Below are 23,902 nucleotides of genomic sequence, written 5' to 3'. Positions count from 1 at the left end.
ACTGGAATCAAGAGTCAGATGCTTAAATGACTGAGCCACCCAGGTGCCCCAACTGGATCCAGTTTTTAAAGCCTAAAACATCTATCTCATTATGTTTATTTAACCAGACTACATGTATTTAATTTTGAAAGGTTGGACTAAAAATAAAATAAGGGGGATGGTTAGCACATAGCATCAACCTGAGGCCTGAACCATAGATATACACACGTACATGCATTCATGGGCACAAATACACATATTCACACACATGCACAGATTTTCGTGTACACACACACAATTCCATGAGGTGAATATTGCCTTTCCTTAGCAGCAATCTTGGACCTAAGGGACAGGAAGAGATTGGTGGTTGACCAGGAGAGGCATCTATGAGATACTGCATTGCTTAGTACAAACTCATACTGGGTGAGGAAAGGTTATCCTGTAAGCTTTTCTGTGTAACAGAAGATCAGGCTTGCTTTCAATGCCAGTTTCTGCACTTATCAGCAACGAAATGAGAATAGTAATCTTAATCCTGTAGTAACAAGTTCCATCAATAAATGGTTTTATGGTTGTTAATTTTATTATTGCTATTATCATCATCATGGCAGTGGGCACCTGGAGTGTTTCCAGGTACACTTGAGACTTGCAAGCACAGAGAAAGATTTCCTCATCAAACTTATTTTTTCGGTCCAATCTTGGTAAAAAGGAACACTCAAAAAGCCTGAAAGGAGAGGGTGAATAAACTTTAATCACAATGCCCCTTCCCCAATGTTCAAAATAAAATGGAGCACCTGAGGTTCAGGAGATCATATAAGAGGGTAGGTAATTTAAGCATGTCATAAGGGGCACCTGGGTGGCTCAGTTGGTTGAGTGGCCAACCTCAACTCAGGTCATAATCTTGAGGTTCATGAATTAAAGCCCTGTGTTGGGCTCTGTGTTGACAGCTCAGAGCCTGGAGTCCATTTCAGATTCTATTTCCATCTCTCTCTGCCCCTCCCCTGCGAACACTCTGTCTCTCTCTCTATCAAAAATAAATTTTAAAACATTAAAAAATTAAATAAAGAATGTTATGTCTATTCTGTAAGTAATATGCCCCTATTTGTTATTTTTAAGATAGCATTGTGATTAGCAGCTGATGCCGTAAGGGACTAACAGAAAAAGAAGTGTGATGTTTACACCTCATCTCGTGTAGCGAAAGCCCTTAGAGGAGATTGGAGCAATTTAAAAATGAAGGAAAGTGGAATGCCAGGGGTCTCAGAAGTAATGGTAAAATCGCAACCAATATTAATTAAGCACTTAATGCAAATTAAGCACTAATTGTCAGGCCCCAAAATAAGGACCCCACCTCATTTTACCCAGGTCCAATCTTGCACCCTGTTACAGATGGAAACTGAGGCATAGGATGTTGCATAAACTCTCCCACCTGGCGAATGTCTAAATTTGAACCTGCTTGCCACTCTCGACCAGCCAAAGAGTAAGAGGTGACTACCCTTCTTCTCATGACTGAAACCTTCTAGAGCCCTGCTTACCCCTGTTATAAAGACATCAAATATATTGCCTACCAGTTATGTGGTAAGTGCTGTCTCAGTTTGGAGTGGATATAACAGTGGATGAGGTAGGCACAGACCATCTTCCAGTGGACATACAGAATAATAATTGCAGGAGGATATGACCAGTGTCACCCTGGGGTCTTCTCAGTGGGAGTTACAGCTGAGCTGAGACTTGACAGTGTTATCACAGGCCAAGGAGGGTGAAGAGAATCCCAGATTGAGGGAACAGGCTCATGAAGGCCTGGAGGCCGGAAAACATGACCCTTAAGAAAGATGTGAGTTCAGCATGGCTGGAATGCAGGTCAAGACCCTTACTAGGCTCCTTAAGGACTTTTGACTTGACCTTGATAACTGAGGAGTCATTGAAGGAACTTAAATAGGGAAGGGTCTTGATCAGATTTGAATTTTACAAAGATTGTTCTGCTTGCAGCATAGAAAACATATTGGGTTTGGATACTTGCTAACCAGAGACAGGGACCCCATCAACAAATATTTATTGAGTGCTTACTATGTGCTGACCACTGTTTGAACATTAGGCTCTGTGGTAAACAAGACCACAAGAGCCACGTTATCCTGGAACTTACAATCTAATTGGGGAAGGAAAACGATTAGTCTCCACATATACAAAGACCATGGTGACCTCCCACCAGGCGAGAGACGCCCCCATCCAAGTTTCTCAAACTATTGGTAGTGAAAGACTGGATTTCCCCCCATTCATCCCAAACTGATATGCGATTCTTTTTTTTTTTAATGTTTTTATTTATTTCTGAGAGAGGGACAGCACGAGCAGGGGAGGGTCAGAGATAGAGGGAGACACAGAATCTGAAGCAGGCTCCAGACTCTGAGCTGGCTGTCAGCACAGAGCCCGACACAGGGCTCCAACCCATGAACCGTGAGATCATGACTTGAGCCAAAGTTGGACGCTTAACTGACTGAGCCACCCAGGAGCCCCTGATATGTGATTCTAATTGGTGTGATTAGCATACTCTTATGCCATGTGTGACCTACCACCCAAATATGACACCACCTCAGGTGGCTGCTACTCCATTCCAAAGGACACATCCATTGATTTGCACATAGATGCTGCAGCAATGGAAAACTGCAGTAAAAAATGTTAAACCTTTACCCTCAATTGCTCACAACAAGGGAGGTTATGAGATAACAGAAGGTCTGGAGGAAGGCTCAGTGTTGGAAGTACTGATTATACCTGGTAAGATATGAGAGATGTCAGGGCAAATGGATGTGTGGGTTTGAATTTTAATCCACAAACTCAGGTAGGAAAAGAAATATGCACTGTTTTTTTTTAATTTTTTAACTTTTATTTATTTTTGAGAGACAGAGCATGAATGGAGGAGGAACAGAGAGAGAGGGAGATACAGAATCCGAAGCAGGCTCCAGGCTCTGAGCTGTCAGCACAGAGTCTGATGCGGGGCTCAAACCCACAGACCGTGAGATCATGACCTGAGCCAAAGTCAGATGCTTAACCGACTGAGCCACCCAGGCGCCCCGGGAAAGTAGTGTTTAATGGGTGCATAGTTTTAATTTTTTGAGAGAAAGAGACTGTAGTGGGAGAGGGTGAGAGGGAGAGAGAATCTCAAGCAGGCTGCATGCCTATGGGACTTGATCTCACAGCTGTGAGATCATGACTTGAGCTAAAGTCAAGAGTTAGATGCTCAACTGACAGCCACACAGGTGCCCCATTTTTAGACAAGGAAGATGGAAAAAGTTCTGAAAGTAGATGGTGGTGAGTTGCACAAAAATGAGAATGTACTTAATACCACTGAACTGTATACATTGGAATAGTTACAGTGGTAAATTTTATGTATTTTTAGCACAGTTTTAAAATTTTACAGAGGAAAGAAAACAAAGGTTACATACTGTTATTCCATTTGAAAAACTTTTTTTTTTTTTTTTTTTTACATTTATTTTTTTTTTTTTTGAGAGACAGACAAAGGCAGAGCACAGGTCGGGGAGGGCCAGAGAAAGAATGAGACACAGAATCCGAAGCAGGCTCCAGGCTCTGAGCTGTCAGCACAGACCCCAATGCAGGACTCAAACTTGCAAACTGCGAGATCATGACCTGAGCCGAAGTCTGACGCTTAACTGACTGAGCCACCCAGGTGCCCCACTGTTATTCCATTTGTATGACATTTTTGAGAAGAAAAAACTATAGTGACATATGTGGGATTGTGAGGGTTAGGAGTGGCTAAGAGATCACATGAGGAAGTGTTTTTTGGTTCTATATCCTGTATTGTGATGGTTACTCAAATGTATGTGTGAGTTACAGTGCATGCAACTGTACACCTAAAAAGGCCGGTTTAACTGCCTTTTAATCTTGACATGTCTTTCATATGTACAGAAATAGTCTATGTATAAATTTATAACTCTTTATTGAAAAATCTGAATTTAGTGGGATACAAACATAGGATGTTTCCTCCGTTCTCTCGCTGTGCCATGTGTACAGTGTCCTTTCTCTGTTCCCTTCCCTGGCACATTAGATAGATCTCGTTATTTCCAGTGACTGTCAGTAATTAAAAGTGCAGTCTTATCCAGTTTAGAACTCTAATCTCCTATGCAAAGATTCCTCTTATTCCCTTTAGAACCAGGCTTTTGTTGTTCGTGTGATCTGATGTGAGGAGGGCTTATGCAGTTTTCACTCACACATCCTCCCACTGTAGACCTTAGAGCCCTATAGTGGCTTGATTCACTTCTGAGACACTTTCTCTTTCTCAGGTCTAACTCCCCTGGGGTAGTAAGGGAGGAAAGTCTCATGCTCCTGCTTATCTGCCTGGTTTTGTTGCCCTCACTTGATCATTGCTGCTTCTCTGGCCAGCCTTTATTGGTTTGATGTCCTTAATATCACATGTTCAGCCTGCTGGTCTCCCCTTCTGGCAGGTGCCCCCACCTTCACAGAGTAGCTTCTTGGAGCCTTGCCTCCTCACTTGGCCTGCTTCTACGTAGGTAGGTGTTGATTATAATAGCACCTTCTTGGCGGCCTTAATTGTTGGCATCTTTCTTTAGAATATAGGGTATACTTGGGACTGATCATCAGTCCTGAGGAAACTTCCAGAAAACCCCCATACCACAACTTCCAAATACACATCTAAGCTTACAACAGCTGTTAAAACAGTCCCGAAGCATTTTTCCTACTGTTACTTTAAATGGCAACGCAATTCTTAGCCTGACAAAACATTTTTTTTTTTGCTTCATCTGCATAGTAGATGGATCCATAGTAGGATACCAAGTCTCTCAGCACCCAACAAAGCTTCCTGTTAACCAAACCAAACAAAAATCTTTTTTGATCGTGCAAAAATTAATGGCTATTTTTGCCCATTCACTTCCTCAAACATCCTTCAGTCTGTCTTCCACACCAGGGGTTCACAAACTGACCCGGGGACCATTTCTAGCTTTCCACGTGTTTTTGTAAGTAGAGTTTTGTCAGAACACAGTTGCACACATTCATTTGTGTATTTTCTATGGCTTCTTTCTTGCTAAAATAGCAGAATTGAGTAGTTGCAACACAGACTGGCCTGCAAAGCCCCAAATATTTACCATCTGACCATTTATAGAGAAAGTTTGCCTATTCTTCTTTTACACACACCCTTCCTCCAGAATTCTTTCTAAGACATTGATCAGATAGAGAGAGCATTCGTCTGCTGAGAAGCATTGAATAGCTTCTCACCGCTCACAGTTCTAAATAAAATCTTTATCTTTACATTCAAATCTCTTGGTAGTCTCAAATTATTATGTCAGTTTCAAATTCAGCATTTCTTACTATTTTCAATGTGGCAAGCTGAAGTCTGGAGTTGCAGATTGGCAGCTTACAGGCTGAATTTTGTCCCCAGATTTATTTTATTGGGCTCAGATAGTGGTGTGGTTTTGTTTTCTTTTAAAAACTAGATGATATCACAAAGAGCTTCAGATTTCTGGTTCTTGACAAGTCCGGGATTCTGTTAACCGTGGCCCCACAGCCCTCAGTGTAACAGTCTATTAGTTCTGAGTAGCTTACTGTCTCCACCATATGGAATGTTGCTATCCAGCTCTGCACAGCCTGTGTCCCACAGGTGTGGTAGGCATATGCACTCAAACCTAAGCCTCTTCAGTCCTGCACATTGCCTGGTCTGGCCACCGTGGGCATCTGCGTTTGAGTTTACAACCCTAGGCCTTGATATAGTGAGCCATCTATTGTCACCTGTTCCACCTTTTATCATGTTAGCTCATGCTGCTCCTTCTGCCTGGAAGATCCTCATTGTTCCTCAGAACTCTTCATCTGTTCAGACTAACTTAAAGACCCACATACCACCTTCTTTGGGTAGCCTTCTCTTTCAAAGTCCAGCACTTCTTCCCTCTGTGCCCTTGTAGTATGTTGTTCATATAGTTAGAGTGGCACCTGTGATGTATTTTAGAGACCAGATTGTAAGCTCCCTGAGGGCAATTTTGTATCTTACTCATCTTTCTGTTTCTTTCTAGCTCCCAGGATGATGATGGACAGGGTGGGAATAGCTGCTGAGCCACTCCTTACCAGGGGTTTGTGCACTTGGATAAGTTAACAAAGTTTTCCAAGTCTCAGTTTCTTTTCTTTCCTTTTTTTTTTTTTTTAAGTTTTTATTTATTTATTTTGAGAGAGAGAGAGAAGGAATCCTAAGCAGGCTGATAGCATAGGCCTGACATAGGACCCAGTCCCACAAACTGTGAGATCATGACCTGAGCCACTCAGTAGCTCAACTGACTGAGCCCTCTGGCCCCCCAGATCTCAGTTTCTAATGGTAAAAGAGGAATTGCAGTAGGTTCTATTTCAAAGGATTCATAGGAGAAATGAATGAGAATGTTTATGTAATGTGTAGAATAGAGCTTGGCTCAGAGTATTTACTCAATAAATAGAGCTGCTCCATCAATCAATTATTATTATTACTTTCCTTAATGTTGTATAGAGGACACGCAGATTATCTTCCTTTTCTTGGTTTAGACACTAAGGAGCCATGGTGATTAAGAATGTTGGCCCATCTGCAGAAACTATAAGCCTGGCCATTCTTTATTTAATCTTAGAACATTGCATTTGGAAGAGATTTTGGAGGCCAGATGTTTTAACAAGTGCTTTCCTAAAGGAGCAGTCCACTCTACAGTTTCCACTTAAGAGATGATCATACATCTAGAGGCTGTCAGAACATTTATAGTGACAGAAGTTAGCCACTTAAGGAGGATCATGTGATTGTTTAAAAATCATGTATATGTATTTTGCTTGTATATATTTTTTATTCTCTGTAAAAGGTAAAAAATCAAGTCAAATTCTTTTCCTACACTGTAGTCCTTAGTCTTCCAAACCACCAGTTCTCAAAAGTGTGACTAGGGATCTCTTTTAGCTGACGCACTTTTCTCAGAAGCCTTCCTTCTCTCTTCCCCTTTTTTAAAGTCAGAATTCATGAAGCCCGTGAAAGCATAGGATAGTTTTTGTGTGTGTGTGCCTGTGTGCACTTTTCTGGAGTGAGGTTTGATAACCCCCAAAAGTTTAAGAATCATTGCTGTAGAGGGGGGAGCTAAGATGGCGGCGTAGTAGGAGGACCCTAGGCTTGTCTTGTCCTGCTGAAATGCAGCCAGGTAACTCTGAAATCATTCTGAATACTCAAGAAATCAACCTGAAGACTGATAGAACAAACCCCACAACTACAGGGAGAGAAGAGGCTGTTTGGAAGAAGGTAGGAAGTGTGGAGAGCGAGTTTAGCGGAGAAATGGATCCAGTCAAGGGTGCTGAAGAGGGGAGGGAGTCCTGGTTGCAGAGAAAGGTGAGAGAGAGTGGAGTGCACAGGGATAAATACCAGAACACTTCCCCAAAGCCATTGGCTGAGAAAAGGAGAGGGACTAAATTTTGAGTTTTTGCAGCCACTTGGGGCTCCAAGACGAGTTTCAGAGGTCCCCAGGCTTGGCTGTGATAGAGACCTGAGGATGCTGTCCTACCCCTGGAGTGGAGACAGGCAAACAACCCCGGGGCAAACTGTGCAATCTGAGGACGACCTAAGGAGTGGGGAGGGACCGTTAGTACATTTTGGAGCGCATCTGTGAGAGGTGGCATTGCCTCTTCAGGGACAAAAGAGCTGGTGGGCACCATTTCCCTCTCCCACCCCTCAGGATAAACCAACTTCAGTAAACTGCACAATGCCAGCATTGGCTGCATAACCTGCTTAACACCAAGTCCCACCCACCCTGTACTCTGCTGGTACTGCTTTTCTGGGGTAAGTTTGCCTAACGACCAGTGCCAGCAAGACCCCTCCCCTAGAAGACCAGCACAAACTCCCACACCCACCAAGTCTACTGACCATAGAGTTCTGCAAACTTCAATTCTAGTAGAAATGGCATTTGGTCCCTTTTAGCAAGCTTACTAGAGCACAGTTGGTTAAAACTTGCCACACTTCTGGCTAAGGTCCAAATGCTCCCCACTGTCAGCAACGAGAAACTCTGCAGACAGAGGACTGACCTGAGGGATAGAGCAGCCATAACATAGCAGCAGAATGCATGCAGCGCACACCAGAGACACTTCTTGAAGTGCCAGGCCCTGAAAATTATATTCCCTCTTCTTCATAAAGCCATTACTTTCAGGATCAGGAAACATAACAGACTTTCCTACCACACAGAAGACAGAGACTAAATGCCAAGACGGAGGAGTTTGTCTCAAAAGAAAACTTAAGTAAAGGTCATAACCAGGGATCTAATATGTCTCCTGAGGCAAGGAAAACAAAAGCAAAAATAGTCTCTTGGGACTTACATCAAGATAAAAGGCTTCTGCACAGTGAGGGAAACTGAACAAAATCAAAAGGCAACCTTCGGAGTGGGAGAAGATATTGGCAAGTGACATTCCTGATAAAGGGTTAGTATTCAAGATTATAAAGAACTTCTCAAACTCAACACCCAAAAAACAATCCAGTTAAAAAAATGTGCAGAAGATGGGGCACCTGGGTGGCTTAGTCAGTTAAACGTCTGACTTCGATCAGGTCATGATCTCACAGTTGGTGAGTTTGAGCCCTGCATTGGGTTCTCTGCTGTCAGCAGGAAGCCCACTTTGGTTACTCTGTCTCCATCTCTCTCTGCCCCTCCCCTGCTTGCTGTCTCTCTCTCATTCTTTCTCTCTCTCAAAAATAAATATTTTTTTGAAAAATGAGCAGAAGATATGAATAGACATTTTTCCAAAGGAGACATACAGATGGCTAACAGACACATGAAAAGATGCTCAACCTCACTCATCATCGGGGAAATGCAAATCAGTACCACAAAGAGATATCACCTCACACCTGTCAGAATGGCTAATATTAACAACACAGGAAACAGATGTTGATGAGGATGCTGAGAAAGGGGAACCATTTTACACAGTTGGTGGGAGTACAAACTGGTGCTGCTAACTCTGGAAAACACATGGAGGTTCCTCAGAAAGTTAATGGAACTTTATATAATTTATATCCTATTATAACCTATAGGAACTTTATAACTTTATATACTATTATATATATAATAGGATATTACTCAGGCATCAAAAAGAATGGAATCTTGCCATTTGTAACAACATGGATGGAGCTAGAGAGTATTATGCCAAGTGAAATAAGTCAGTCAGCGAAAGATAAATACCATGTGATTTCACTCATTTGTGGAACTTAAGAAATAAAACAGATGGGGGCACCTGTGTGGCTCAGTAGGTTGAGCATCTGACTTTAGCTCAGGTCATGATCTCATGGTTCATGGGTTTCAGCACCACATCAGGCTCTGTGGAGACAGCTCAGAACCTGGAGCCTGCTTCGGATCCTGTGTCTCCCCCTCTCTCTGCCCCTCCCTCGCTCATGCCCTGTCTCTCAAAAATAAATGTTAAAAAAAGACAACAACAGATGAACATAGGGGAAAGAAAAAGAGAGGCAAGGCAGAAACAGACGGTTAACTATAGAGAACAAACTGAAGGCTGCTGGAGGGGAGATGGGGGTGGGTATGGGCTAAATAGGTGATGGTCATTAAGGAGGGCACTTGTTGAGATGAGCATTGGGTGTTATACATAAGTGATGAATCACTAAATTCTACACCTGAAACTAGTATTACACTGATGTTAACAACTGGAATTTAAATAAAATCTTGAAAAAAAAATCATTGCCTTAGACACTTTCATGACTACAATTTGCCTTGCATACATCTGCATCTCAAAGGGATGTAAAAATTGTCAGGAACCACAGATTTTTAATTTCTCATAATTGTAGGAATTCATGAAGACAAAGGTTAGGAATTGCATGGAAAGAGGAAAATCTGATAAAGCAAAGAGAGACATAGAGTTCACCTGTATCCACTGAGCCTCCACCCAAACATCTTTGGTAAATCTTTCTAGTCTGCTTAGGGAATTATTTCTGATAGAATAAGGGATGTTAAGCAGAATAGGATTCAGAATTTTCATTTCGTGTTGCCATGTGTGCTACAGAATGAGGAATAACTGTCTTGTCCTGTAGTGAACAGTCTTTAGCTAAACATAGATAAATAATACTGTGACTGTTAGATATTCAAATACATACATATGCACATATACAAATGCACATAGTCAAGGTCCATCAGTCATATTTTTTTTCTTTCCTGCTGTACCAAGTCTTATGCTCTGATATTGAAAATCTAACAGATAACACTGTCTCCTCAAAATGGCTCATCTTTGCCTTTTTGCATGAGAATGTTATTGCATGAGAGCACCAGCAAGTGCAGAGTAACTGAGATATTGGTAGAGAAGCTCGCAAAGTTTGCTTTCCTTAGGTATCTGTAGATTATTGTCAGCCCAAGTATATTTCCTGTGCAAGTTTTTATAAAGTTTATGCATGCATACATTTTTTTGGGTCCATAACTATCTTAGTATCAATAGCCAACTAAGTAATCATAGTTAGGGGTGTCTGGGTGGGTCAGTCAGTTACGCTCTGACTTCGGTTTGGGTCATGATCTCGCAGTTCATGGGTTCCAGCCCCTCATCAGGCTCTGTGCTGACAGCTCAAAGCCAGGAGCCTGCTTTGGTTTCTATGTCTCCCTGTCTCTCTGCCCTGCTCCACTCATGCTCCATCTCTCTCTCTCAAAAATAAACAAACGTTAAAAAAATAACATTATATAAGCCATAAAATATATACTTTTTCATAATTTTGTGTAATATCTAAAAGAAAAGGTAAAATGAAGTGTTATGGCTGTAAATATATTTTAAAATTCAGCAGAGGACACAATACAAAATATTAGAGGTGCTGAAATTTGGACAAAAATGTAAACTATGTTTGAAAACATTTTATATATTATAGAACTTAATGAAATAATTGAAGGCATCCTAATGATGAAAGTTGCTGAGGAAGTCTTTGTTTTGTATTTCTAAAGCACATATTGCATTTGTGTAGCATTTTATTTTAGCATACTGTAGGCAGTATAAGTCCACAGAAAGTATAGTTGAGCTTAGTGTTTTATAGATAGTATAACAATGTAGAGCATAGCTTAATAGTAAATAGTTAAAAAAAAATATGTTGGACATCTTGCTTTTTCTTGTATCTATTACTTTCCCAAATTTAAGGTAGCTGTAGGTCTTTAACAAAGAGTGAAGGGTGAAGGAACTTACTAAAGCTGTCACTGTTACTTCAGTTGATAATAAAAAGAAGGACAATTTGATTAATGTGGAGAACTACATTTTTGTTTTGTTTTGATTTAAAATTTTGTTTTAATGTTTATTTTTGAGAGAGAGAGAGAGAGAGAGAGACAGACAGACAGACAGACAGACAGTACAAGCAAGGGAGGGGCAGAAAGTGAGAGAGATACAGAATCCGAAGCAGGCTCCAGGCTCTGGGCTGTCAGCACAGAGCCAGATGCAGGGCTCAAACTCACACACAGCAAAATCATGACCTGAGTTGAAATCGGATGCTTAACGGACTGACCCAGCCAGGCACTCTATTTTTTAAAAATTGTTTTTAATGTTTGTTTTGATTTTTAACATAGCAAATATATGGTGCTTTTTCTGCCTGTGAACTACTTGATTCACTGCAAATTAAAATCTGTAAGTTCTTTGGATTTCAGAAGGTGAATTAAGCATTGCTTGATTTTTTTCCCACCTCTCAGAATTCCCACTTCAGGATTGGCATAAAGTGAAAATTCCTCCAATAATATCCAAACCTTCTCATTTAGGATTTGGTATTGTATCATGTCCAAGTGAGTGTCAAATAAATGTTGTCTGGTGGTAATGAGAATAATTTATTTCATGAGGAATATTCTTTATGCTTATTACCCAGCACATTTCTTGCAATGGTCTCGGAGTCATTGGAAAAGAGAAACCTTGCGTGAATTTGAACTGTTACCATGTGATTTTTGCCAGTTATGCTATTATGAGTTTTACATGAATTTTAAAAAATTGATTCATTTGGCAAAGCTTAAAATCCTTTAAACACTGGAGTGGAATATAACTAATTTAAGTAGTGTATTTTAGAAGAGTAACATGCATTGAATTTGAATGAATAACACAGGGACTATCCAAACTTATGAGCTAGGTTTTGGAGTTTTATGAATAGGGCTTTTTCTGTATATATTTACGTACTGTAATTTTTGTTGAATAGCAGGATAATTGTTATTGCATAGAGTGTTACCATAGCATACTGAAAGTGTCTCTGTATCAGGTATGTGTTGTGTCAATGTGTGTGTTAAGTAGTTTTATTTTGTACTCCTGAAAGCATGAACTTCTAAACGTTTTCTTAGTTTCCTTTGAAAGTAAATTAATAATAAACTTCAAGAGGAAATATCACTAATTCCTTGGGGGTAGGGATCAGGAGATGGCATGTTCTGCCTCAGGATGTGCTTTGGGGAAATTACTTGAAAATTAAGGAATCTCAAGTAGAATAACTTCAAAATGCTTTACTATGACATGTTTCATAAGATAATTAAGTCTTGACATGTAAGGGCATGTGAATGTAGCATTCTAGAAGAAAAGTTACAGAAACTTTTTTTTTCCACAGTAAGGCTTCTGAATAGATAGTATGCATTAGTTGAATATTTGAAAAATATTGCCTAAAAATAAATATTGATGCAGTTACTAAAAGTTGTATTGTTTTCTCACTTTCACATTATTAATGTTATATATCCTTTCCTTTCAGCTGGATATGCCAAGTGACCAGATAGTGGCAAATCTGCAAGCAGTTATCAATGAAGTTTGTAAGCACAGACCACTCAGTTTGGGTGAGTAGTTTGCTGGGGTAGACTTTCCTATAATACTGTGTTTCTTTAGAAATGTAAACTATTGGGATGATTGGGGTGGCTCTGTTGGTTAAGCATTTGACTCTTAATTTTGGCATAACTTGTGATCTCACGGCTCACAGGATTAAGCCTCGCGTCAGGCTCTGCCGTAACAGCATGGAGCTTGCTTGGGATTCTCTCCTACTACCTCTCTCTTGCAAAATAAATTAATAAATAAACTTTAAAAGGTGTAAAATATTAAGAAAGCAATCAAGTTCATATGCAAGTACAATATACACCAGCAGCAGTATTTTCAGGGATTAAATAAATAAAATTTAATTCTCTGAAGGATTCCTAATTACCTTATTAACAAAATTTAATGTTCCAAAGGATTTCAAATTACCTTATCAACATGTTGCAGTTGCTTGGATAAGAGACCTCTTTTTTTTTAATTTTTTAAATTTATTTCTGAGAGAGTGAGAATGAGAGAGCACATTAGCAGGGGAGGGTCAGAGAGAGAGGGAGATACAGAACCTGAAGCAGGCTGCAGACTCCAGGCTCTGAGCTAGCTGTCAGCACAGAGCCTGATGCAGGGCTCGAACCCACGAACCGTGAGATCATGACCTGAGCTGAAGTCGGACGCTTAACTGACTGAGCCACCCAGGAGCCCCTGGATAAGAGACGTCTTTAACATTAATAAAAACAAAAAATCCTGAAATCTTTGTAAATTCCCACATTATTTCTATCATTAAATGTAATAAACTTTGAAAGAAAACTGTAGCTGATCACCTTAAACTTACAGTCGTGTTAAATACAAACTAAAATCATTTATGGAATGTTTTGAAGCCAGACCATTCACTTTGTCACTGGCATTAGCAATTGTCTTTCTTAATCTTATTTTAGAAAAGAACAAAGTTTTTAATCATGTCCTGAGAGTTATTTCTTATAAACAGTAATTCGTGGAGAGCAATGAAACTTGATCGAGATGTGGAAGATGTTTAATAGGCTAGGAACACCTACAGTGTCCTTAATATTGCACTATGTGCTGTGCATATTCTGTGCATATTTCATTCCTGGCTGGTTGTAGCCAAAAAAGGGTTCATTACACTCAATAGACTCTTCATTTATAGACTTAGCATTATAGGACTCTGTCAGGTTTAGTTTTATAACCAAGTATATAATTAAAACACAATCTTAAGCTATTTTTTATCTTCATTGGGAGTTAACCACACTAGTGAATAAATATCTCATTTGTTAATTCAGCTGTTGTAGATACAGCCATAGTACTTAGTAATTGTATGTGTATGTGTTCTTATATTCCATGAAGCACTTTGATTTCAATATAGGGTCTTCTGAGGCTGTCACAGGAGTGGAATGATGGAAATCTCAAAAAGCAATGTATTGTCTTTTGCCATTTTTAAAAATTGAGGTATAATTGACATACAATATTATTTTAGTTTCGTGTGTACCACATAGTAATTCAGTATTTGTGTACGTTGCAAATTGATCACCACAATAAGTCTAGTTACCATCTGTCACCATACAAAGTTAATACAATATTATTGACTGTATTCCTTGTGCTGTATATTACATCCCCATGACTTATTTATTTCATAACTGAATATTTGTATCTCTTGATCCTCTTCACCCACTTTGCCCCCTCCCCTTAGGCCCTTCCTCTGCTGGCAACCACCACTCTATTCTCTGTATCTATGAGACTGGGTTTTGTTTGGTTTTGTCAAGTTTGTTTTGTTTATTTTAGAGTTTACTTACAGGTGAAATCATTGATATTTGTCTTTCTGACTCATTTCACTTAGCATATTACCCTCAAGTCCATTAATGTCACAAATAGTAAGATTTCATTTTTTCATATGCCTGAGTAGTATTCCATTGTGTGTGTGTGTGTGTGTGTGTGTATATATCTGTGTACACCACACTTTAGTCATTCATGTATAGATGATCACTTAGGTTATCTTAGCTACTTAAATCTTAGCTACTATAAATAAATCCACAGGGAACATAGTGGTACAAATATCTTTTGAAACTAGTGTGTTCTTTTTCTTCAGATCGATACCGAAAAGTGAAATTGCTGGATCATATGATTGTCTGTTACTAATTTTTTGAGGAATCCCCATACTGTTTTCCAGTGTCTGGACAAATTTACATTCCCACCAACTGTTCATGAGAGTTCCCTTTTTCTCTACATCCTTGCCAGCGCTTGTTATTTTTGATAATAGCCATTCTGACAGGTATGAGTTGATAATGCATTGTGATTTTAATTTGCATTTCCCTGGTGATTAGTGATGTTGAGCATCTTTTCATGTGCCTGTTGGCTATGAAATGGGAACATGTCTATTTAGATTCTCTGCCCAATTTTAAATTGGAGTTTTAAAAAAATTATTGAGTTATATGAGTTCTTTATGAAATTTTGGCTATTAACCCCTTATCAGATAGATGATTTGCAAATACCATCTTCCATTCAGTGGGTTGCCTTTTCATTTTGAATAGTTTCCTTTGCTGTGCAGAGCTTTTTAGTCTGATATAGTCCCATTTGTTTATTTTTGTTGTTGTTGTTGTTACCCTTTTGAATCATCCAGAAAACCTGCTAAGACCAATTTTGAGGAGCTTACCACTTGTGTTTTCTTGTAGGAGTTTTATGGGTTCAGGTTTTGCCTTCAAGTCTTTAATCTATTTGAGTTAATTTTTGCATGCGGTAGGAGGTATTGATTTCCCTCTTTTGCATGTAGCTCTTCAGTTTTCCCAGCACCATTCATTAAAGACACCGCCTTTCCTCCATTGTGTATCCTTGCCTCTTTTGTTGTAAATTAATTGGCCATATATGTGTGGCTTTATTTCTGGGTTCTCTATTCTGTTCCATGAATCCATATGTCTTTTATGTTAATACTATATAGTTTGGATTGCTATAGCTTTGTAGTGTAGTTTGAAATCAGGAACCTTGGTATCTCTGGTTTTGTTCTTTCTCAAGATTGCTTTGGCTTTTCAGGGTCTTTTGTGGTTCCTTACAAATTTTAGAGTTATTTATTCTCTTTCTGTGAATAATACCACTGGAATTTTGATAGGGATTGCTTTAAATTCGTAGACTGTTTTGGGTAATATGTACATTCTAACAATATTAATTCTTCTAATCAATGAGGATGGAATATCTATTTCTTTGTATTATCATTAGTTCCTTTCATCACCATCATTGGTGTTCTGTGTACTAATTTTTCATCTCCTTTATTTATTACTAAGGGGGCGCCTGGGTGGCTCAGTCGGTTAAGCATCCAACTTCAGCTCATGATCTTGTGGTCTGTGAGTTCAAGCCCTGTGTCGGGCTCTGTGCTGACAGTTCGGAGCCTGGAGCCTGCTTCAGATTCTGTGCCTCCCTCTCTCTGCCTGTCTCCTGTTCGCACTCTGTCTCCCTCTCTCAAATAAACATTAAAAAAAATTTTTTTAAGTGTATTCCTAGGTATTTTATTATTTTGGATGCAATTATATATGGGACTGCTTTCTTAATTTCTCTTTCTGATAGTTTGTTTTTAGTGTATAGAAATAACTGATTTTTGTTTATTGATTTTTTACCCTACCACTTTACTGAATTTGTTTCTTGGTTCTAACAGTCTTTTGGTGTAGTCCTTATGGCTTTTTCTATATATGATATGATATCTTCTGTGCACAGGGACAATTTTGGATCTTCCTTTTCTATTTGGATGCCTTTTTTGGTTTTGCCTAAATGCTATGACCACAACTTCCAATACTATGTTGAATAATAGTGGGGAGGTGAGGCATCCTTGTCTTTTTCCTGATCTTAGAGGAAAAGCTCTCAACTTTTCACCATTGACTATGATATTACTTGTGGGTTTGTATATGGCTTTTATTATGTTGAGGTATGTATGTTCTCTCTTTAACCACTATGTTGAAAGTTTTTTATTGTAAATGGATATGACTTTTGTCGGATGCTTTTTCTGCATGTATTGAGGTGATCATTTGATTTTTATTTTTCATTTTGTTACTCTGTATTACATTGATTGATGTGCACATGTTGAACCATCCTTTCATCCCTGGAATAAATCCCACTTGATCTTGGTGTGTGATTATTTTCATGTATTTTAGAATTTGGCTTGCTAATATTTTTTTGAGGATTTTCACTTATGTGTGCATCAGGATTATTGGCCTGTAATTTTCTTCTTTTTTTGTGGTGTCCTTGTCTAATTTTGGTATCAAGGTAATACCGGCCTCAAAAAATGAGTTTGAAAGCATTGTCTCATCTTCAGTATTTTGAGAAGGCTAGATACTAAATCTTTGAATGTCTGTTAGAATTACCAGCTAACTGGCTAATCTTAGATTTTTGTTGTTGTGAGGTTTTTGATTACTGATTCAATCTGTTTGCTATTATAAGTCTATTCAGATTTTCTCTTGTTCTCGATTGAGTCTTGGAAGTTTGTTTGTTTTCAGGCACTTAATAATTTCTTTCTAGGTTGTCCAGTTTGTTGACATGTAATTGTTCATAGTAGTCTCTTATGATCCTTTGTTTTTCTGTGGTATTGGTTGTAATTCTCTTTCATTTCTGATTTTACTTATTTGAGCCTGCTTTCTCTTTTTCTTGGTGAGTCTAATTAATGTTTGTTCTTTGAAAAGATAAACAAAATTGACAAGCTCTTCGTTTCATTGATCTTTTCTATTGTCATTTTAGTCTCTCTTTATTTCCCCTCTGGTTTTTATTATTTCTTTCCATTGGTAGGCACCTGGGTGGCTCAGTCAGTTAAGCATCCAACTTCGTTTCAGGTCATGATCTCACGGTTCGTGGGTTCAAGCCCCACTTCAGGCTCTGTACTGACAGCTAGCTCAGAGCCTGGAGGCTGTTTCCGATTCTGTGTCTCCCTCTCTCTCTGACCCTCCGCTGTTCATACTGTCTCTATCTATCTCAGAAGTAAGCAAACAAACAAATAAAATATTATTTCTTTCTATTAACTTTGCAATTCATTTGTTGCTCTTTTTGTATTTTCTGTTTAAAGTTAGATAGTTTAAGATTTTGTTATTTCTTGAGGTAGGCCTGTATTGCTATGAACTTCTCTTTTATAACTGCATTTAATTCATCCGATGGATTTTTGTATGTTGTATTTCTGTTTTCATATATCTCCAGGTATTTTGATTTTTCCTTTTTATTTCTTTGATGACTCATTAGCTGTTGAGTAGCATGTTATTTAATCTCCACGTTTTTGTGGGGCTTTTTTCCAGTCTTGTAATTGATTTCTGTTTTCATAACATTGTGGTCAGAAAAGATGCTTAATATTATTTCAGTACTGTGAAAGTTCTTTTGTGGCCTAATCTGTAGTCTATCCTGGAGAATGTTCTATGTGCACTTGACAAGAAAGTGTGTTTTGTTTTTGGATGAAATGTTCTGTATAAATGTATTAAGTCCATCTGGTCTAATATGTTGTTTAAGGATGATGTTTCCTTATTGATTATCTGTTAAGATCATCTATCCATTGATGTAAGTGGAGTGTTAAAATCCCCTATTATTTCTGTCTGTCTTTCCTTTTAGGTTTGTTAATATTTGCTTTATATATTTTGGTTCTTCTGTGTTGGGTGCATATATATTTATACATGCTATATCTTCTTGCCAGGTTGACCCATTTATCATTATATAATGCCCTTCTTTGTCTTTTTAAATCTGTTTTAAAGGTTTTTTTGTTGGATAAGTTTAGCTACATCAGCTTTTTGTTAGTTTCCATTTGCATAAATTATCTTTTTCCACCCTTTTACTTTCAGTCCTTGCTTCTGAGTTGAGTTTCTTATAGGCAGTGTATAGATGAGCCTTGTTTTTGTTTGTTTGTTTGTTTGTTTAAATCCATTCAGCCACTGTGTCTTTTGATTGAAAGATTTAGACCATTTATGTTTAAAGTAATTATTGATAGGTGTGTACTTATTGCCATTTTGTTGATTGTTTTCTGGCTTTTTCTTTTGTTCCTCTCTGTTCTTTTTTTTTTTTTTTTAACATTTATTTATTTATTTACTTATTTAGAGAGTGAGCACAAGTGAGAGGGAGGGGCAGAGAGAGAGAGGGAGAAAGAGTATCCCAAGCAGGCTCCATGCTGTCAGCACAGACCCTGATGTGGGGCTGGAGCTCACAAACTGAGATCAAGACCTGAGCCAAAATCAAGAGTTGGACGCTCAACCAACTGAGGCACCCAGGTGCCCCTCTGTTCTTTTCTTTCTGTCTTTCCTTCTGGTTTTAATAATTTTTCTTTAGCATTTTGTTTGGATTCCTTTCTCATTTTCTTTTTATGTTGCTGTAAGTTTTTTTCTTTGTGGTCACCCTGAGGTTTACATACACCATTCTGTGTTTATAACAGTCTGTTTACAGTTGGTAGCAACTTAATTGAAACTCATTCCAAAACTCTACATTTTTATTTTACTCTCTGTGTTTATGGTTTTGATGTCAAATTTTAACATTTTCATTTTATTAACTAACTTTTTAATATAGGTTTAGTTAATTTTAGTACTTTTGTCTTTTGACTTTCATGCTGGTTTTATAAGTGAATAAATGCACTTTTTACACTACACTTACATTTTCCATTGACACTTTTACTAAATATGTTTTCTTGTCATTAATTAGTACTATTTCCTTTCAGTTTAAAGAAGTCCCTTTGACATTTCTTGCAGAGTTGATTTAATGATCATGAATTCCTTTAGCTTTTACTTACCTGAAAAACTATCTCTCTTCCTATTTTGAATGATAACCTAGCTGGGTACAGTATTCTTGGTTGTAGATATTTTCCTTTAAACACTTTGAATATGTTCTACTAGTCACTTTTGCCTGAAAAGTTTCTTCTGAAAAATTCTGATAGCCTTCTCGGGCTTCCTATGTATGTATCAAGTTGTTTTTCTCCTGCCGTTTTTAAGATTCTTTCTTTAACTTTAACTTTTGACATTTTAATTATGTTCTAAGTGTGAATATCTTTGGTTTCATCTTATTTAGAACTTTCTGACCTTGGATCTGGATGTTGATTTCCTTTTTCAAGTTAGGGTTTTCATTTGTTTTTTCTTTTTTATAAGTTTTCTTCCACTTTCTTCTCTTTCTGGGACCCCTTTAATGAGAATGTTACCCTGCTTGAAGTTGTCTTATGTGTGACTTAAGCTATTTTCACTGTTTAAAATTCGTTTTTCTTTTTGTTTTCTTCTCTGCCTGAGTGCATTGTTTTGTCTTCCAAGTTGCTGATCTGTTTTTCATCCAGTCTGCTGTTGAACTTATCCAGTATATTTTTCAGTTCACTTATTTTATTCTTCAGCTCTGTGATTTTTGTTTGGTACTTTCATATATTTTCTATCTCTTTGTTGAAGTTCTCCTGTGTTCATCCATTCTTCCCCCAAGTAAGCATCTTTATAACTATTACTTTGATCTCTTTATCAGGCAGATTACTTCTCCTCATTTCATTAAGGTCTTTTCCTCAGTTTCTGCCTTGTTCTTTCATTTGGAACATTATCCTCTATCTGTTTTGGCCTGATTCTGTGTGTGTCTATGTACTGAAACAGCTACCTCTGCCAATCTTGAAAGAGTTGCCTTGTGTACAAGATTTTCTGTGGGGCTTAGAAGTGTAATCCCCCAGCCACCAGAGCCAGGTGCTCAAGTGTATCCCCTGTGTGGGCTTCACGCATCTGCCAACTGTGTGTGGGCGGGGTGGGAACAGGTGTGGGGTACTTTTCTATCTGAGGCACAGGTATGGTAGGAATGAGGGGGTGGGCCAGGGTCTCAACTGGTTGGCTGTGCAACAGGCTGCATTACTGGGTGGGGCTGCTCATTTGGTTGGTTTCGGTTTGGCTGCCACACAGCAGGGTAGTAGTGCACGAGGCTCTTGCCCACCAGCCATGGATGTGGCATGGGAGGAGGGCACAGCATGCCCAGGGGGACTGGCACATTAGAGTAGAATTGCCATCATGGCTCCTGTCAGCACTGGCATTCGCAGAGTTGAATGAGATGACAAAAATGTCATCAGCCTGCCCTTTCATCCCCAAAGAAAGTCTCAACAGGTTTCTTCTTTCCAGCAGTTTCTTTAAGATTAATAAGTGTGTTTCCTGCATGTATGGTCTAGTGCTTTTCACATTGCTTCTTTTGCACCAGACTGTGGGATGAGTTTGTGTGTGAACCCTTTAACAGGGAGTTCCCTGTTCTTTCCAGTTCTGTGGTTCTCCTGGATGCACTCTGTTGGTTTTCAAAGCCATATGTTTTGGGAACTCATCTGTCTGGTACAGGACACGGTGGTCGGGGTGCCTGGTTGGAGGAGCAAAGCCCTTGTCCTCAGGGAAAAGTTCTGTATTTTTGAGATCCCTCCCGATTCTCAGTCGCCGTGCCTCGGGTGGGGTTTTTGCCAAAAGTGTTGTTTCCACCATTCCTACTTGTCTTGAGGCAGCCCTTTTACCCTTTGTTGTGGAGGGGCTGCTCATCTGGTTTTCAGGACTTTTTTGAGGGATTTATTCTGTGTGTAGCTGTAGATATGCTGTGTCTGTGGGAAGAGGTGAGTTAATCTTCTTACGCTGCCATCTTGAACGGTCTCTCTCTTTTCCATTTTAAATGAAGTCTCTTAACTGTTCTTATGAAAAGCTTTTTCATTTTTAGGGAATTTTACTAAATGTTCAGCAACACAGAGATAGCATCTGTGCTATTTCAAATAAATATTTAGAATATTGCCATCACATGTAAATGTCACCACCTGCTCCCTTCACTTTCAACTTTGCACTAAAATAAATTCTAGGTGATCATCTTCTGGAAGAGAAAAATGAATTATTACAGCTTATGTAGTTTCAAGGATAAATCTCTAGTATGCTACAGTTTCTTTAGTTTGTCTTCTACTCTAAAAACCGAATGATCTTCTGTTCCTTATAATTCAAAACTCTTAGTTCAGTAATATCAGTACGTTTCAAGTGGAAAATATAATTTGAGTTATATCAAGTTTGTTGTTGTATGCTTGTATCTGCTCATTACATATCTGTGGAATAAAATAAAAGTTGATTCTTGTCTTTGTTTCCAGGACCTTTTGTGGTACGAGCTTTCCTTCGTACTTCAACAAGTGAAGGTTTGTTACTAAAGATCTAGCCATTGTTGCCTAAAGAAGTAGAAACCAAAGAAAATAACAAAGAAGATGCCTAAAAATGTTATATTATGAAATCATTTTCAGTGGATTAACAAGCAATGGAGAAAATTATAAAACTGTATAATTTCTACATTTAGTGTCTTGTTTCTTAATCATCCATCATACTTGATTTTAACACTTGGAATTTTAACACTTGGAAAATCTTACAAGACTTTCAAAAATAAGAAAATAAAATTTTCTCTGTCTGAACCTATATTTTAAATCCAATTAAATTGTCTTCCTTAGAATTCAGATTCTGCATGCTGGTAATTATGGCAACAGTTTGTAGCTTAATAACTTTCCCTTGAGGGCCATACCATTCTGAGGGAAAAGTAATATTCTCAATTTTCATAAGACAGAGAATGGCAGAGTCATGAGCTATATCCTAAATATGTCTATTTTCTAAGGAAAATATATAGAGAGTGTTTTTTCTAAAAATTCTAAGTATCATTTGTGTAGCATGTGTATAGAAAATGACTAAAACATTAAAATGTGGGTGGGAAATAGTTTTTTCTTTTAGGAATTAATTTATAATATTTGTGGGGTTTTTATAATAACAGTAGTGTATAATTTTATGATGCTTTGTGCTGTATATACAATGTATAGTGTTTTCATATACTTATCCTCATTAGAGCCTGAATTCCCTTGCTTAATAGCAAGTAATAGGTTTGGTTAGTGTTTGTTGAATGAACATCCCATAATATAGATAGAACAACTTCATTTAATGGAGAAGAATCAGGGTTGGAAGTTAAGTGTCTTTCACTAAGTGTCAGTTTGCAGACTGGTGTTGGTCTTTAAGTGTTTACTGGTAGATGACAAAATGGAAAACATAGGGATAATTTTGACATGCAGTTGCCCACTGTCCTTTCTTTGGAATGATTTTCTTTACTCAGAGACTATCTTCTACTTTTTTATTTATTTTTAATGGATGTTCAATTGCTGCTTCTTTCATGAAATAATAGCATAGATAAGTTCATTGTTGGCTTATAATGGTATCCGCTTTGTAAAGAATATTTTGGCAGCTCCATGTAGGTCTCCCAAATTTTTTTGAAATGGAGGTTGTCAAAAGAAGTCCAAATGATCGTGAACAGTCACTGAACCCCATTAAGTCTCCCCCCGACACAGGAAAATCAAAATGTGAAGGCTGTTTACCAAAAACAGTAACTAGAAAAGTTAACAGTAGCTACAGAATAGTAACAGCAGTTACCTTCTGTTGAGTGCCCACCACCATCTTTAGCCTTTACGTGTGCTGTCTCATTTCATCCCCATAGCAGTTTGGTGAGGGGGTTTGGTACTCCCACTTTACAGATAAGGAAATTGAAACCTATGTGAGCTCCTCTAACCTAAGATTCACACCTAGATCTGTGTGACTTTAAAGCCTGTTCTCTTAACCATTGGGATATGTTACCTCCATTTTATATATCTTAAGATAAATCAACCTATTTAACTGAACACTTGAAAATTTTAAAAATATTGAATAATTATACTTCAGCGTCTTGGTATCTCTAGTTATGGCAGAGTGGATGTGGAGAAAGTAGAAATAAAGGGCTTAGAAGGGGTGGTGTGAGAAGAGTAGTGTTAGGATGGAGAGAAAAATATATTTACTTGTTTCCCCTGTTACTGTCTTTGACAGTACTGTCTTTTGACTGATTAGTAGATTAATCAGTAACTTTCAATTAGTAATTGAAAGTTTTAGAAATGCTAATGAACCTAAAAAATAAATCTACTCATAATCCTACTGCTCAAAGGTAACCAGCATGAATATTTTGGCGCTCTCCATTTTTCAAGTGACAGAGAGAGACAGAGAGAACATACACATGATGCTATAAAGTAAGCATTTTTTCCCTATTAAAGTCTCATGAAAAGCATCATTTTAATGGTTGAGCAATATTCCATCCTGTTGATGCTATAATTTATGGAATTGTTTTTCTTTTCTTTTTTTTTTTTAAATGTTTTTTCATTTATTTCTGAGAGTTAGAGAGACAGCATGAGCAGGGGAGAGTCAGAGAGAGAGGGAGACACAGAATCCGAAGCAGACTCCAGGCTCTGAGC

At 38.2% G+C, this 23,902-nt stretch overlaps 1 protein-coding gene across 2 annotated transcripts in view; it reads left to right on the top strand.

The window, feature by feature from the left end:
* Nucleotides 1–22,060, top strand: part of LOC120225428 (39S ribosomal protein L1, mitochondrial-like) — a 140,365-nt gene extending 118,305 nt beyond the window's left edge. Inside the window, exons 8-9 of one of the 2 annotated variants that reach the window (XM_039223630.1) lie at nucleotides 12,641–12,722; nucleotides 21,749–22,060. In XM_039223630.1, coding sequence (XP_039079561.1) covers nucleotides 12,641–12,722; nucleotides 21,749–21,813 — 147 coding nt within the window. In that variant the 3' untranslated portion in view covers nucleotides 21,814–22,060. Of the gene's footprint in view, nucleotides 1–12,640; nucleotides 12,723–21,748 lie in introns of those variants that run through there. The other variant, XM_039223631.1, reaches the window with a different exon arrangement.
* The last annotated feature ends 1,842 nt before the right edge of the window (nucleotides 22,061–23,902 follow it).

The sequence above is a fragment of the Hyaena hyaena genome, unplaced genomic scaffold (assembly GCF_003009895.1).
Source record: "Hyaena hyaena isolate Hyena2069 unplaced genomic scaffold, ASM300989v1 scaffold_1402, whole genome shotgun sequence".
Taxonomy (NCBI): Eukaryota; Metazoa; Chordata; class Mammalia; order Carnivora; family Hyaenidae; genus Hyaena; species Hyaena hyaena.
Note: the sequence above shows the minus strand (reverse complement) of the source record. Positions and strands in the feature narration are given on the sequence as shown.